General features: G+C 54.5%; 5 protein-coding genes across 5 annotated transcripts; all 5 read right to left on the reverse strand.

Moving 5' to 3' along the window:
* Positions 1-1,113: 1,113 nt before the first annotated feature.
* Positions 1,114-3,276, reverse strand: J4E85_010707 (uncharacterized protein; the record flags this gene model as incomplete). The annotated part of the gene is made up of 1 exon (XM_051474913.1): positions 1,114-3,276. The coding sequence occupies one exon, from the start codon at positions 3,274-3,276 to the stop codon at positions 1,114-1,116; it is 2,163 nt and encodes a 720-aa protein (XP_051321355.1).
* A 3,348-nt stretch (positions 3,277-6,624) lies between these two features.
* On the reverse strand, positions 6,625-7,061 carry J4E85_010708 (uncharacterized protein; the record flags this gene model as incomplete). The annotated part of the gene is made up of 3 exons (XM_051474914.1): positions 6,625-6,755; positions 6,831-6,917; positions 6,968-7,061. 3 exons carry the CDS (start codon positions 7,059-7,061, stop codon positions 6,625-6,627), a joined length of 312 nt encoding a protein of 103 aa, XP_051321356.1.
* Positions 7,062-9,839: 2,778 nt separating this feature from the next.
* On the reverse strand, positions 9,840-10,846 carry J4E85_010709 (uncharacterized protein; the record flags this gene model as incomplete). The annotated part of the gene is made up of 2 exons (XM_051474915.1): positions 9,840-10,510; positions 10,570-10,846. 2 exons carry the CDS (start codon positions 10,844-10,846, stop codon positions 9,840-9,842), a joined length of 948 nt encoding a protein of 315 aa, XP_051321357.1.
* An 83-nt stretch (positions 10,847-10,929) lies between these two features.
* Positions 10,930-12,145, reverse strand: J4E85_010710 (uncharacterized protein; the record flags this gene model as incomplete). The annotated part of the gene is made up of 2 exons (XM_051474916.1): positions 10,930-11,527; positions 11,574-12,145. 2 exons carry the CDS (start codon positions 12,143-12,145, stop codon positions 10,930-10,932), a joined length of 1,170 nt encoding a protein of 389 aa, XP_051321358.1.
* A 1,275-nt stretch (positions 12,146-13,420) lies between these two features.
* J4E85_010711 (uncharacterized protein) lies at positions 13,421-16,541 on the reverse strand (the record flags this gene model as incomplete). Its single annotated transcript, XM_051474917.1, has 3 exons — positions 13,421-16,281; positions 16,334-16,403; positions 16,479-16,541. The coding sequence occupies 3 exons, from the start codon at positions 16,539-16,541 to the stop codon at positions 13,421-13,423; spliced, it is 2,994 nt and encodes a 997-aa protein (XP_051321359.1).
* Between the last annotated feature and the right edge of the window lie 113 nt (positions 16,542-16,654).

The raw sequence follows: 16,654 nt of genomic DNA on the forward strand, positions 1-16,654 counted from the left end.
CCGCTCGCCTCGTTTCCAGACCCACAACCCTTTCTATTCTGCGAGTGTGCGTCAACACGATCAGCATGAACGGACGTCCTCGGCGAATTTATTCACGTCCATCTATAGCTCGTCGTGCTACCATCCCGTCCGATGCCCAATACGAGCGTATAATGACGCGTACCAATCTTGCGAGGAAACGATCCCAGATGCGGTCTATTGATATCAGATGTAGTATAGATCCACATCGACCAGTAGTCGCTCGAGCCACGAGTGATCAACAACGACAGCGCACGTTCCTTCCACCAACAGGATGTTACATAATGTAGTACTGCGAAAAGGCTGTCGGCGTCTGAAAGCGTGTTGTGTGCAGTCCTGTACCCTGCGACACGGTAAGTAAGTTGGAGCGGCTCGAAAGGGGAGGCGGAGCTGAATGCGAATGGTTGGATGGAGACGTGCTGCACCAGACCCGCGAACGTGTCACTGCGGCTGCGAGTGGCTGTGTTTGCTTTATTAGACGTTATACTTGTGGCCGATCATGCGAGAACGTGCAAGCGGTGGCGCGATCATGTACAGGGATGAGGTCGGGACAGTATGCAGGTACAGTGATCAGCTCTGCAGATTAGGTTTGTGTCACTGGGGATCTGGTCCCGACTTGCGACAGAGTTCGACGAGAGCGGCAAGGGAAACACTGGCGCTCAAACTCAAGGGAGAAACATCATGATTGAGATTGGAGGCAAGATTCAGGTGCAAAGAGTAAATTCAAGAAAGCTAGATAACGCCAGGTCATTTGACAACCGCAACAAAGGAAAAGTCTAGGAACAAATCGAAGCTCATCAAACATTGCAGTCTGACTGCGCCCAAATACCAGAGTCCGACGAGCATAGGGAATCCGAAGAGTGATGTGGAAGAAGACAGTTAATATATTGTCGAATGTACATGATATCAACTGTCTAGTCCCGGCTTTTACGTGAACAATCCATCACAAAGGAAACCACCCAACGCTTTGCCCCTGCCCGAGGGAACTTGATACAGTAGACAGACAAGACATGCGAGAATGCGGATCAAGCGATCCTACCAACAAAGGACACTAAGAAAACGCGAAGCTCATATACAAGAAATGCACTTTAGCGCTTAGTAGGTGCCGTAGCCGGAGCCGTAACCGCTGCCAGAGCCGTAGCTGTTGTCAGGGGTAGGGGTGGGGGCAGCGGAGGAAGAGGCAACGGTGGAAGCCTCAGGAGTCTGGGTGGAGACGGCAGCAGAGCTGGAGGCACCGCCGTAGCCGCCACCGACGGGGTAGGCAGCAGAGCTGGTCTCAGCAGAGGCGGGGACGCTGGAGGAGGGGATAGCAGTCTCGCCGGTAGGGGTGGCTACCTCAGAGACGAAAGAGAAGCTGGGGAGGACCGAGGTGGGAACGGCACCGGTGCCAGTGGGCATGGCAGGCTTGGTGGAGGTCTTGAAGCCAGTGGGGCCGGCAGGGTAGGGGTTGGTGCCGTTACCGGGGACGGGGTACATGGCAGTGGGGACGGCGGGCATGCTGGAGGAGGCAGTCTGCTCAGAGGGAACCTCGGGGGTTGGCTCAGGAGCATTGGGGGTAGCAGCGGGGTAGTCACCACCCTTGGTAACGGTGACGGTCTCCTTGGCAGTTACGGTGACAGTGACGGGAGCAGCGCAGTCCTCACCACCCTCGCTTCCAGCAGGAGTGGAGGGCTTGGCCTCACCACCAGCAGGGCCAGTGGGGTAGGCACCGTTACCACCAGCGGGGCCGGAGGGGTTGGACTCGGAGTCAGCGGGGACATCGCCCTCACCAGTGGGAGTGGGCTTGACGGTGATGTACTTGGTGGAGGTGGAGGTAGACTTGATGGTGGAAGTGACATCCTCCTCACCGGCGGGGCCAGTGGGGTAGGAGCCCTCGCCGCCAGCAGGGCCAGTAGCCTCAGAGGGAACCTCACCAGAAGGAGTTGGCTTGCCGACGGTAACGACGACAGTGGAGTACTGGGTGGAGGTGGAGGTGGAGGTGACCTCAGTGGTGACTGGGTGAGCAGTCGAGCCAACACCGACGGTGTAGACTAGGGTCTCGGTGTAGGTCTGGACGACCTCAGAGACGGGGTAGGAGCTGGTCATGGCCGAGCTGCCGGTGGGCTTGGGGAGGTCAGACTCGGGGCAGACGGTGGTGCCGACGGCAACGACGCTGGTGACAAGCGCGGTGGAGTGGGCCGGGCAGTCAGTGACGGTAGGGGGGCAAGCAGTCTTGGTGAAGATCTGGGTGCTGTAGATGGTGGAGGTCACCATGTCGCTGATGGGGGTGGAGGAGACACCACTGGGAACCATGCCAGTGCCGGTAGGGACCATAGCAGTGCCAGTGGGGTAGAGACCAGTTCCGGCCATGCTGCTGGTGGTGGCAGCCTCAGGAACGACCGAGGAGGGGACACCTCCGTAGCCGCCGCCGACTGGGTAAGAGCCGGAGGGGATGGCAGAGCTCATGCTGACGCCGGGAACGACGGAGCTGCTGGTGGCAGCCTCGGGGACCTCAGAGGAAGCAGAGGAGGGCTTGCCACCGTATCCACCACCGACGGGGTAGGAGCCGGAGGGGATAGCGGAGCTCATGCTAACACCGGGGACAGAGCTGGAGCTAGCGCCAGCAGGGACCGATGAAGAGGCAGTAACGGGAACGGAGGAAGAGACACCACCGGAGGAGACAACGGCAGAGTAGCCGGTGCCGTAGGCGGAGGAGGAAGCAGCAGAGCTCATGGTGGGGATGGCAGCAGAGCTGGAGGTGGCAGCCTCAGGGACGGCGGAAGAGGGAGCTCCGTAGCCGCCGCCAACGGGGTAGCTGGCCATGCTGCTGGTAGCAGCCTCGGGGGTGCTGCTGGAGACACCGCCAGCAGGGACGCTGGGAGTGTAGGTAGCATCGGCAGGGGTGCTGGAGGTCTCGAAAGCCGGGGAAGAGGACTGGATGTATGGGACCTCAGCGGACGAGGAGACGACCGGGGTAGCAACCGAAGAGGAGACGGGGGTTGCGACGGTGGAGGCCTCGGGGGTCTCTACGGGAGTAGCAGAGCTGACAACAGCAGAGCTGGCGGGGGCGGAAGAGCTGGCGACAACCGGGGGCTGGGCGCCGTATCCGCTGCCGTAGCCGTTGTTGCCACTTCCGTAGCTGTTGCCACTCTCGTAGCTGTTTCCACCACCGTAGGAGTCGGTGGCACCGTATTGGCGACGGGCCTGGCGGTGGCTGCGAGCCTCAGCGGCATCGGCGGCGGCGAGAGCAGCCAAGAAGGCAACGGTAAGCTTCATCATGATGAAAGTTCAAAAAATCCTGGCTCTTAAAACTGAAGGGGTATTTGACGGGAATTCAAAAGGTCCAGGCGTAAACGTTGATAATCCAGGAAAGAGTGACTGGATGTTCAAAGAATGTGATGTCCGAAGACAGTTGATAGCGAGTGTGGTAAGGAAAAGTTGCCTTGGGTGAGGAGAAAAAACACAGCGAGGGAGGGCGGTATATGAACTCTCTGGCTGACAGTTGCAGGATGGGGCCTAAGCACCTGGGTGGCTGCTAACGGCAGCACAGATGCGCCTAAGATGGTCGGCCCCTGGCGGGTGTTAATTTCGTTCAGGAACAACCGGCGGCAGGGGCCAGTCAGCGGCGTTCTTAGCCAGGAACAACTTCAGGGGGATGCATGAGCCTAGCCACTCAGGAGGGCCAACGCGGAAGCTCGAGGCATGGCAGCCGCTGGGAATGCGCCGGTCGCGAGCTCTCGTCGCTGAGAGGCGAGACTCTTCGTTGCCGTCGACTCGCAGCGCGGTGAAGCCGCTGGGAAAGAGGTCACGATCTTCTGCCTGCTCGCCCCCCGTCGCGCTGGACGTGTGCACTGGGATGGCCCTCGATGGTCTCGTCAGTCCGTCTCTTTGCGTGCCGACAACCCCCATAGATTGCGTTTCAAGGCGCTTGGCCAAAATAGAAAGCGACCATGGCGCAGATCCTCCCTGCTAGAAGCATCGACAGGAGCGGGTACATGGCAGATGCGCGCTGTCGGTGAAGGCACACAACCGTGCCGAGATTCAGCGCAAAGACGCAGCCGGGCGAGACAAAAATGGACTCGCGCAGGCATGCGTGAGATTCGGTCCATTCTCCACTGCCAGCACACGGTGCGACAGGAGAGACACAGTGCCACCGTCGCCATCAGCTCGTGTTGAGGGCGCTTTCGTGTTTGCGGGGACGCTTGTCGATAGGCGTGGATAAGGCAGCGGTGGAGCAGTCGATGGAGTGTTGGCCGTCTTTGTGCAAGCGTGGGCCATGGTGCGACGCGCGACCGCGACCTGCGCCTGCCGCCTCGCATGTCTGCACAAAGGGCCCCAAAGTGACTTCATCGCCGGCGCGCCTGAGTCGTCGTCGCTTTCGACTATCCCATGGTGAAGCACTGGAGCTTCCGTGGCTTCTAGTCGGCATCGCGATCCCTTCTGATGTCGCGTCGCCTGCAACGGTCCGCCGAACGAAGCCACAGTGCCACACGTCCAGCGTCCTTGCTCTCTCTGCTCCAGGCGCCCAGCAAGGCCACACCCTACCATGTGCATTTGAGACATGCCACCGCTGTCAGTGCATTTCCGCATAACACACAGCCACAACCCCGTTCCCATCCAGCATTCGCGACTACTTTGACCGTCTCATCCTGTCGCAAGTCCTCAACTGCCTGAAAGCCTCAAACGCATCCACTTTGGCCTTCAGTGCCGCAATCCCAGTGCCGATGCACGCGATATGCACGATGCTGGAGAGACGTGGAACTGGCAGCCGGGTCGTAAGATTGATGAGGTTCCGCGCCTAGTCCCTGCAAAAGCTTGTCTTCTCGTAACGAGCGACATGAGCATGTTCTCGACTCTCAGCGAACGTTGACTGATCGCTCGGAAATGAGGTCGATAGCTCAACTGTTTTCGTCACGTTCCTGGTGTTTGTTTCCATTTTGCGTGTGGCTCCCGCCCGTCCGCAATGTCGCTGGTGCTTGTGTTGTGCCGCGACGTGCGAGGTAAATGAAGCAATACTGTTGAAGGTGCACATGAAGCTCTTCAAACATTGAGCGAAGAGAATTATGACCGACCGCAGAATGTGCAAGAGCGATGAGGCGCTAGAGATGAGTTCCAAAGAAGGAAATGACGATGGCAGTCTGGCACCTTCCCGCCTCGCAGCATTAACGGAAAGCGCTCCCCACTGCGCGCCGTCTCCGGAACAGTCGACACTACTCCATCCGCATGTCTCTGTGGCTTTCGCAATCGATTTCTGGATAAACGCCACTTGTTTCTCACCCCGCGACGTCACATGAAACATGCATCCTCTACCATTTCTTTTTCTTCTTCCCCACCATCACATCACATCACGCCCATCTACTCGGATCACGATTCCGTCACCCGCATCAACGGCCAGTACCAAGCTTTTCCTTCTTATCAAACTTCTTACACGTCCAACCTCCATCAATCTGCCTTAGCGGATCGTGCCGTCATTCGAAACAATCGCTGGCTTGAAACGAAACGTCAGCCCTGCCAGGCTATCCCAACAGCTACCTAGGTAAATCCGACGCACGCGGCTCGGTAGCCACAACACCAACGCCAGTCCTTCTTTTCGTGCCTCAGGTGCTTCAAGGCATTGAAGTGCCAAGGTGTAGTAGATATGAGGGGTGGACGTCTCCACGATACTACGACTTCTACTGCTTCTTGTAAATGGTCTTTGGGTCTGCCACCGGCTCAATGGCTAATCTAGAGTGTACACTTGAAGAGTAAAGTTCTAGAATGCGTTTAAAGCCGAACTCTCCATCGCGATCCCGGAGTCATCAAGAACTGATTTATTCGTCCAGGCGTATCCATGGGCATACTGTACATTATGACGTGCTGCATCGCAAACATGCACTTGGGAACGGGTGGACTGTTAGTGCTGACCGCGAGAGTTCACGGTAGATCATATACCCATGTACGCTACTCCGTCGCTTCAGCTACCCATTCTGCAAATAAAGTTAATTATCTTAGGCAGAAGTAAAGATGCGAGAGATCTTGATCCTGGTTCCCGCTGATGCACTACTCCTGCTAGGAAGAGCCCAAATGAACTATACCTTCTACTTTCTGAGGGATGCTGTTTCTTTCGCCACGTCCACCAATATGTTATATGAAGATCGATCGATCTATCTTGCAGATGTATTGCACGTCCTGTACGCGATCTATCCCATGCATTACGGACAAACCGAGACTGTCCGCTCACTTTGCGGTTGAAGGTTGATATACATGTTTCTCAAGCCGTAAACAGTAGTCTTGCCATATACTTAGCACATTCCTCCGCTATCTACTATGGCCGCTTTAGTTATCTTATTGTGGTACGTGTCTTAGAGATGCTTCTGGGAAAGGACAGGCGAATATCGCACGAAAGCCGAGCACACCAAGTACTACGGCATAAGCAATAGCACGTCACCGCATATGCGAACTAGATTAAAGGCTGCGCAGCGCTTTCAGATTTCCAGGAATCCTCTCCATAAACGAGCGTAACATCATCTACTCTAGCCCCAGAATTCAAACACATTTCAACGTATAACAAAGGTAAGGACAGTGTCAACCATAACTCTCAGTACCCGTCGGTCAGCGAGATCCTCCAGCCAACCATCTAGTCGTCACTCAACACTTCCACGTAAGCTGAACACCGCAATCAGTGGCGAAAGGAGGGCTAACGCGAGAGCACTGAGCGTTAAAACCGCCATCAGCGTTCTCGATCCAGCGTGTATCAGTTCCGCAACCCCTGACAACATCTGCGTACGGAAGGCAATTAGCACACGGATGCGTCTCTGATTTGGGGTACGGGGGAGAGGAGAGGCAGTACTTACAGCTGAAACCGTTCCTCAGCTTCACCGGGGAGCCGCAGTTGGGGTTGACCACCCCACTGCATGAGTTGTCGCCGTAGATCCACATCACTGGCCTGTTGTCAGATTTCAGTTCAACGTGGAAGAGGTCGTCGACTTACGGTTGTTACTATCGTTGTTGCCCAGGGCAATTGTAGCTGTGGCCTGAGATGCGAAGAGGCCAAAGACTACTGCGATGATGGAGACGGAATGCATGGTTGTGGTTGAGCGTGGAGACTTTGTTTGCTTTGGTGAGGAGTTGAAGTGATGAGGGTGGTGGATATTCGTTGCAATCGACCATGACTTTATACTTCGATTTCATTGTCGGCATGTACTTGCTGATACCATAGCGTGTAGGTGCGTCTTGATGCCGTCGCGATATCTACAGCAAACGATACAACACAGAACGGAAAGCTTCCTAGGTCGTCGATGCGACTTGTTGCATGCTGATGCTGGTGTAGCACTTGTCTATCTTGATCCACGAGGTAAATGGCAAAGCTCGCCGCATTCGCGCTCTCAGCAGATGTGCGCCTCGTTAATGTGGGACAATATACCTTAGGGTTGACATGTACTACGATGCTCGTCTGATATGGCAAGTCCTGGATACTTGGCGTCAGCGGTAATATATCTTCCGGCCTCGATGCAGTCGCTCTGTGTCACTGCCGAAGAGCAGGAATGTTTGGCATTGGGATCTCGGAAAGCTAAAATGGGAACCGCAAACGTCTATATCTATTCAGCAACAAGATCAGTAAGTGCACGTGATGATAGGTGCCTGGGTATGTCTGGACATGCACTGGGAGTACAAAGCTCACTTATCGACACCGAAACATATCTAGGTATTCTGAAAGTAACGGAAATCTGAAGGTTTCAACAGCAACACATCAATGAACCAAGATACGGTGTATAGACGTGGATTTATCGTTCTCAGGCGTGGGGCTTTCGTAGGGCGACTGCGCAGAAGCTCACGTTTGGCAAGTTGCAACGAATACTCGGTATGGAAGAATACGCCATCTTACTTTTTGTGAGCCTATTGACTACAAGAGCGATGAGTACATACAGGCGATCTCTGTTGTCTCGTACGACTTTGAATGAGCAGGCTTGTTCGTGTACCCACCTGGGCAAGCAACCGAGGTTTTTGCTCAACATTGCCCCACTTCTGGCGCGCAAATGTTGGCAAAATCTCGACCAAGCGCAACAGCTCTCAGCTTCGTTACAACGAGCATGTGTTGGTCATAGCAGCAAGCGTCTCTTCTTCCTCAAGCAACTGGAGCAAGCCAATCGTCTCAATGAAAAAGGTATAATTCGCGTCAGCCTCAGATAGTGCGATAGAGGCGACACTGTGCCAGAGGATATGAGCAAGCCCAGGGATCCTCCGGCTAGTTTCAAAAATAAGAATAATCTTGAAGTTCCCGTAGGAACGTTCTGCTTTAACGTTAGCAACAATAGTTTCGAGCGTAGAGGCGTGGGAGGAGACGTACTCAGAGATTAAACTGAAAAGAACAGATACTACACTTGATCTAAGCCAAAAGGCAAAGAGAGCTAAAGAGCAGAAGGAGGGACGGAGGGGGGTGGGTTTATATAGCCATAGGAAAAGTCTGAGAGGCGCTAGGGCGCTAGTGGCTTGAGGGCGTTGCCTGGGAGATGGTGACGTGGAAGGACGTGGAAAGACGCAAAGGTGGGTTGGGAAATGTGGGACGCGAGGGCGGTGACGGTGGATAGCTCGAGGTGGGGGGACAGGCAGATACAACTGTTGCGATTCGATGTTCAAGCCCTGGAGGGCTGTCAGGAGCCGATTTTCCGTTGTGCAATGAACACGAGTCGCAGGTCGCGTTGCATAAGATGTGCATAATTGTGTTGCTACGGGCTGATAGATCCAGGCGAGTCCTTGCTTAGTTGTGAGAGGGCGGTTTGGCTGGAACCGATTAACGCGGCGTGGCGGCCAGCGCATTTCGTACCTAAGTAGCGACGGCGTACTTCGATTCCGTCGGTAGAGCGAGCGCGTCCTTACTCACTATGTCGCTGCTGCTACGTAGAATGTCCTCTCGAATTCGTATGGGCGATTTCCCAGGTTTTTTTAGGAGGCCCACATATATGGCCTGGATACCTAGGCAAGGCTGGTGAAGACAGTACCAAGAGCCGACGTCTTTGTTAAGGCACGTCAACCCATGAAAAGACTGAACAGGTCTGCAGCCTACATCGACGTTAGGTCACCTACTTTGCATGTTTGCATGATGATGTAGGCTGCAGGCCTGTTTAGTTTTTTTCTTGTATGAGGTAAAGGTCTCTGTGAGCCGCCATCATGACGAAATTGTTGCTTCTGAGTTTCGCGTCAGCTGGTAAGGTTCATATCATAAGAAGAACGTCTTCGTAGCATCGACATATGAAAGAGGAGGAAGAGTACGGCATTATTAGCTGAGGACGTGCTACACCGCGGTTGCGGACCTACACAGATTTGCGGGCGGACGGCAGCGACACCACCTTGGATAGCCACACGCAGCATTGATCGTGTAATGCCAAGGATATCTCTTACACGCGCGCTGAACTCGCAACACAACGCTGACGCTTCGGTGTTGTCGGTCTGTCGTTATGAGCGGAGGAGTCTGGTTTCCAAGGTTGTGTAATCTGCGAAGAGCGGAGCAGACGGGACCTACTCTGGGAGCAGTACAACATCCCAGCCTACTGAACGAACAGTCACGACGACGCGCATACCGGCAACTTACATGTTAGAAGGTGAGTGCAAGAGCAGGTGGATATAGGCTTCGCAGCAACGGTGATGGGTAGCAAGTATCTAGGTAACGCGGTGGAATTGAAGTTCAGGCAGCCACGACTGAGCGCCGCAGGGTCGCAAGTACTGTCTCATTGCAATCAAGGGAGAATCTGAACACCCTGGAGCCTACGTTGACGCTGGCTCCGCTAGTTTGGCTATTCGTCGCAGTGTATGAAGTGGAGCTGTGTCCTGTCGACATCTCATCGTCTTTCGCACGTATCACATCTTCACCGCCGACCCCCTCCTCCCCTCTTCTTCTTTCCCCTTCCACCATCATCAGCAGCCTTCCTTTTCCTCGCCTCCTTCGCCTCTTCAATCGCCCTCTTCTTCTCCATCATCTCATCCGTCTTCTCATCGCCGAGCACGCCGCGAAAGTCTTCGAAATCAAGGTCAACGAAATCCATCAGCATCCTCAGCGCCAGCCTATCTACGACACGCTCTAGCGCTAAACGTTTGAGGAGCGGGATCAGCAGCTTCAGTTCCTCCATCGTAACACCCCGATCTCCCTCATTGGAGCCGCGGACTGGCGCTATGTTTCTGCGGAATGGGAAGGAATCGCGGATCATTTCGCCGACAGGTATGTCCGGTCTAGAGGCTACTAGTTTCGCTCGCTCGATGGCGGGTTCGAGAACGGTGGTGCTGAATTGCGGAAGGAAGGTTTCTGAAGCCCACCCCTCCAAGTCCTTGACTTGGATGAGCAGTTGGACTATCCAGGGGAGATCATTTAGAAATCCACCAAGATGGGGGAGAAGAAGCGGTGGAACTTCCTCTCCAAAGGTTTGTGATATGACAACGAAATCTTCAACCTCGTCGTCTTTGACTTTCCCTTTGCGAACCTCTGCCACCATCGTTGGCGCATGCAGCTTCTTGAGACAGTACTCGCGCGAGGTATCGCAGGCTCAGCCACCGGCACGTGGTGCTGTAGAATCTTTCGCATGGGATTCAAATCATACCGACTGATAGCCATGGAATCTGAGGCTCTCGGCTCGAAAAAAATGTTGCAATAGCGTTGAATATAGGCGTCTGGGATCTTGCCGTTGAGTTTGGCTATGTCATCGAGAAAGGTCTCCATGCCAGCGAAACTTGAGTTGTTGGCCATGGAACGAAGCGTATTGTCGAGAAACTCGTCGTTGAGTTCGCCGCTGCTTTCAAGCAATGGTAGGCAATCTCTGAGGCTAAGGAAGGTACTGTTAGATACTGTATCGCGGATGATGGAAGCCCGCCAGGTAGCCATGGCAGCTGGTATGTTTGACTGAGCACTCTCACTACAAAGGTTATCAGTACTTCAACTGCCGCGCTAAAGCAGTTCATCATCACTTACTCGTCTGCATCTCCAGCTCGGTCGTAAGCTGCTTGAACTTTACCACACATCTCCATCTTGTCTTTGATACTGTTCTGGGATTTGATGAACCCGTCCGCCTTCTTCAACTGCTCGACATCTTGTGTCTTGTACAACAAGCGACCGATAGCATCGATGGTCCGATCGGCGCGTACTTGGCGTTGAAAAGAGGCACTGAGCTGTTTCATAGCCTTCTGCCTCAGATCCGCGTGGCCAAACTCGATGCACACAGCGGTCAGCTGGTCCAATACCTCGCCGGGTATCAAGGGAAACCTTGCGCACATGAAAGTATGCCCCTCTTTTCGGTAATCACCTGGATCGTGGTATTCGAGCAAGAGCCTGCAGAGTCTCTGTAGTTGCAGAAGACTAGCCAGGCCTGCGTCGGGTGAACGTACTTTCTCCGTTGCGTCATCGAGCATTTTGATTATGGGTTCCGCTTTGGCATATTCCCATCCACTGACCATGAAGAGAGCAGCTTCGACTCCTTTGCCTTCAGGACTGAGCATGAAACGCTTACGAACATCGAAGGCGCGAAAATTGCGCGGAGGTATGATGACGAGCGCAGTTTTGACATGCCTTTGATCAAGTTAGCTTCAGACGTATAAAAATGGGCTGACCTTACTGGTGAAATAGCTCAGCCTCCATACCACCACCCATCTCTTTCCCTTCAACCTCAGTTTCAATCTGAGCAGTATCATGTGTGAAGGCTTCCTTCTGTGTGACTTCAGTATCTCGCACGGGTAGTCGCAATGCACGTAGCTTTCCCTCCAAGTCAATGACTCGCGTTAAGTTTAGTTGATCGACCCTAATAGTGTGATCTTTGGTTGGATCGATTTTGGGCCGGCTGTTCTCCCATCTCCGGGCACCGCGGATTTCCACGAAGAGATTACAGCCGAGCAGTTTCTTTACGGACGCGAAGAATAATGTGAACTTGAGCTCTTTGCAGACCTTTTTCAGTGTATCAAAGTCCGACGCGTCCTGGTCTTTGAGTGTCGTAGGTAGCTCTGGGAGCTTGTACACGTTTTGAAGTACGTGAACGAGTAGGTGAGGAGAGCAAGTCCCGTCGCCATGGTTTTGCCAGCTTTTGAGCGCCGCAGTCAGGGCTTCTTCTTTCTCGGACTGAGTCTCGAGAGAGAGCGCGGCAATAATTGCATCGTGCAATGTGCGATCCGGGATGATAGTGGGCGCCGACATAACGGCGATTTGCGTTGAGAGACTCAGGTCTGGTGACGAACGTGGAATAGAAGAATCTCATCAATCGAACCCATAGAATTTTCTCGTATGCGACCGTTTGTTTGCTGTGCGCCAGCGACCGTGCGCTTTGTCCCTGAACGCGCCAATTGATCTAGACATTTGTCAGTGTGCTTACACTTTCACCTTTGCCAAGACAATTTGCAGGGCACGTCAATGGTGAGTAAAACATCTGAGATGATACGTGATCCATTGCATTATCCCACTTCACCGCGTATCAACATCTCGCCATCATCCCACAATACCAACATATCTCATACCAATGGTGCCCAAACGCCTTGATCGCTATGCATAACCTTATTACCAACACTAACGCCATTACCGATGCTACCACCAATAATTACATAAAGTACAGATACCATACACCGCTCGCTTGAAAGGGAACACGACGTATAGGACTTTGCCGATTGCTGCTCTCTTTATGTACACACGCTATTCTACTCATCTTCCCAACAGGCCGGAAAACCAGTTGGCTAGGTTCTTTCCGCCCATGCTGGGGGTGAAGGAGAGTACACTATCTGTGTCTCTATCTCTATCGCTGTCGCTCTGTGAAAAACTGTCTGCGCTGCTACTCTCGGGCGTATGCGGGTTGGCATCTAACGTCTTCTGCGAGTTGGACTTGGTCACTCTGGGAGAGGCGCGTGGGAAAGTCATGCCGCGTGCGCGTACAGGCGATGTACCTGAGCTGGGTTTGTCGCGACCGTGGAAACTGTGAGAAGGCTTGGGTGTGCGATATGAGTGAGAAGCTCTAGGCGTTCCACCTCGTGAGATTGCGAGTCGGGGGCCGAAATTCGAAGGTAGGATCGGCGATGGTGTGTCCGTGTCGCCGGAATAGGATGTTGGTGTAATAGATGTTGGTATATCGCGATGTATTCTAGGCATAATGCTTGGTCGCATGGGCGGATGTATATTGTCTGTCTCCGATTTCGAAGACGTGTCATCGATGTGTGTTGCGCTAGTCACGACTCTGATGGTTGAGATGAGCGGGTCTATACTCTCTGTAGAAGTAGAAGGAGACGAAGACGTGGGCGTATACGTAGATGACACTGCCGTTACTGGTAGGTCCAGCCCCGTAGCTGCGACAAATCTCATTTGCATCGATAGCGGAACGCCGCCGGTCTTGACCCAGGGGCGGATTGTAAATTGTCTTTTCGGGAGATCTAAGACCACGGATCAGCTCAAATACAGACGGGAAGGCTAGGAATAGATGGTAGGCGTCTAGGCAGGACCACCTTCATCTCCCTTGGCCTCCTCTGCATTCTCTGCTGGAGCTTCCGCTTCTCCGTTTTGGCCATCAGCACCGTCGCCGTTTGGTTCAGCAGCCGCGGCGGCAGCGGCAGCGGCAGCAGCTTCGGCTTCCCTCTGCTGTTTTTCTGCTTTGGCTCTTTGTCTTGCGGCTTCTCGCTCAAAGTTCTCCTTTCGTGCGCGCTCATCTTTTGCTTTGCGGAGGCGCTCTGCTTCCTCGACGCCGCCGCTCTTCTTGAGCTTGCCTTCCTCGACAAAGTTTCCAAGCTCGCGCTTGAACTCGTCATCGTTCCTCGTCTCAAGATCCCGCTGTCGCGCCTTTTCCGCTCGCTCGATGGCTTCGAGCCTGCCTTCATGGTTTGGTTGCAGGGCCTTGACTTCTCCAAGTACTCCATCGCGGGCCTGGCGTGGATCCACAACTTTGTCGAGAGCAACTGCATTGAGCATGTTACGGCCACTAGCTGAACGCATCCCCTTTCCAGACTCTTTCTCGCTTTCAAGATTCTGCTGTTTGGTTGCCTGCTCGACCAGCTCAAGTGTTTGGGCTGCTTTCTCGAGATCATCTTGCAAGTCGGCTGCGAGTTCCTCCTGCATAGTGAGCATGTCTCGCTCTTCACACACAGTCTGCAACTCCTGTTCCCAAATCTTGGTCCAGAGAGGCTTCTCCTTTGCCAGAAGATCTTGCAGCTTCTTGAGCTCGGCAGTGGCTGTCGACAGGTCCTTGGCGGTAGTTTCGAGTTGGCGGGGCAGAGGTCGCACGCCACGCAGAACGACGTCCTTTCTGAGGTCTTCAACAAGATCTTGTAGGTCATCTACCCTGTTGACAATCTTCTCCGAGTCGTCTTGCAGGCCCTTCTTGCCAGCGTTAATGTAAGCGCGACCGCTGTCTCCATCGAGTGCGGGTAAGGCAGCCTTGATAGCAGTGGACTTCACAGCACTGGCCTTTGTGCGTATGGTGGACATGCTAGCTTGTATATCCGATACAAAAGATGAGTATGTTTGTCGCATGACAGCCAAATCACGGCGTAGCGATTGCACCTCGCTTACTTGAGTGGCTGAAGTAATGTTGGCTTCGGAGGGTGTGCCTAACGGTATGGGACGAGAGGGTAGCAAGGCGGAGTTGCGAGCTGAAGAAAGAGGTGCCGCTGATATACCAGCGATCTCCTTTGTCGTTTGCTGTTGACGTTCGGCCACGCGTTGTATAGTTGCTTGCTGGTCCTCGACCACTGTCTTGATGCTCTCCACCAGTTTGCTGAGTCCGCCAAACTTATCATCGATATGGCTCTTTACTTCGTCTAGTTGCTCTACGTTCAGGACGAGTACAGACCTGTCTTTGATATCGTTGATATCCTCCAACTCGTATCGTACACCGGAAACGGGGTCCTGGATGTGGATTTCAGGCAGGTCGCCGTAACGGTGGGTATCCCAGGCGAACTTTTCGATAAAAGCGAGTTGCAGGCGGGCCGAAGAAAGCTCAGCACCATCTGTGAAGACGTATTTCTTGATCTTGCTTTTGTACTGGAGGAACAAGGTAAGCTCTTTCCCTTGTTGAGGTGACTGTTCTGGAATGAACTGAGAGGGCTGTGGAGAGGGCGTCTTGACTCTGTAGGAGCTGTTACGGCTGGCTGAAGGCCTGGGCGGGTCTTCTTTAACCGGTGATGCGGCTCCAAGCTCAGCTGGCTCTGATAACGGACCATTAAGCGTCGCACCTAGCGAGAACTGGTCGCCTTCTGGGAATTTCGGCTGCGCGAGTTTATCGTCTGGGGTCTTCTGGACGGGGCTGTCTTCAGGACCCGACTCTTTTGGTGGCAGAATGCTCGGCGTGGCGCTTTGCGAACTTTCCTCGGAAATGCGTCTCTCATTGGGCTGATCAAAGGAGAACTTTGTTTCCACCGCAGGCCGCTGTTGCGTGAGACTCTGATTTGACCGCTGGCGACTGTGCATCATGGACTGCCTGGTCCGCACTGCGTTCATAGACTCGCGTACATCCCGACCCCTATTCGGTATGGGCGAATTCTGGACAGGTGGAAGTGGTATGCCATTTGTTCCAAGATGCTTCTGGATTTGGTATGCTGAAAATCGGCGCGAAGCCCTGCGCTCCAGCTCACCACCTCTTTGCAATGCCGCGAGCGCATCTTCCTGTTTCGGTGGAGGTGGAGGTGGTGGGAAATCGACGGGGTAGTTAGGCCGCGGGGGGTCAGGCGGTTTGGGCATGGAATCGTCTGCGGGATACGGAGCAATGACAGGCATTTGCTGGGCGGTGCCGCTCGAAATGGACGAGTCGGTGGATAGTTGGCTGGCGGTGGTCGAGCGGTTCGCTTTCGGGTTCGAAGGGAGGGCATCGTACTTGCTTGGAGAGGCGCGGCCGCCAGCTACCGAAGACGAGCGCGGTGGGAGGTCGGGGCCGCCAAACGACGGACTGTCCCCTCTTGAAGGCAGTCTTGTGCTTGCGGATCGCGGTTGTTGGTGCTCCTCGACATCACCACTACTCCCAACGCTGCCCTGGCGCGGACTGCCCCCACCGTTGAGCGAGCCATCTCTTCCTGTGCGCTGCCGTAACCGCTGTTGCTTCTTCTTCAGACCGTGCAGGAGGTTTATGATGATGTCTCGTATCCGCGGCAGGAAATTGTCGAGGCTCGCTTGCGATGCTTCCTGGCTCAGCGTCTCCTCCAGTATGCCACGCAGTAGTTCGGGAACGTTTCCGAGGTCGTTGGTGTCGACGCCAATCGCGTTGAAGGCGCGCGACGCGATGTTGAACTCATAGCCCAGACGCACGTAGACGTCCGAGACCTCGCTCTCGGTGGCGGTCCCGCGCGACCATAGTGTCAACGTCTCTGCACCGTGTTAGCACGTGTGTATGCGGGGCTGCATGCGCCGGGGACGCACCGAGGAGCTGCTTGGTGGCCACAAGCAGGTGTGTGACGGACTTCTCTATCTGCGAGAGCTGCTGCTGGGGCTGCATTGGATGCGGTGTCAGTGACGGTTGTTTGGTGTTGGGCGCGGGATGCGGAGAGAGAGAGGGCCCACGTACATTCTTGGGCGCACGGCGCGAGGACCCCTGAGACGAGCGGACAGAAGACGACTCCTCAGTCATGGTGCCGAGGGCGTGTGGCGCAGGTGTGCGGCAGCAGCAGAGTGAAGGGCCGGACTGGGAGCGCGAGGGCACGACGCTCTATCCTGGCAGTGTTGGCGACCACGTTGGGTGCA

This window comes from Alternaria conjuncta, assembly GCF_024043145.1.
Source record: "Alternaria conjuncta strain BMP 0040 chromosome Unknown scaffold_25, whole genome shotgun sequence".
NCBI classification, from domain to species: domain Eukaryota; kingdom Fungi; phylum Ascomycota; class Dothideomycetes; order Pleosporales; family Pleosporaceae; genus Alternaria; species Alternaria conjuncta.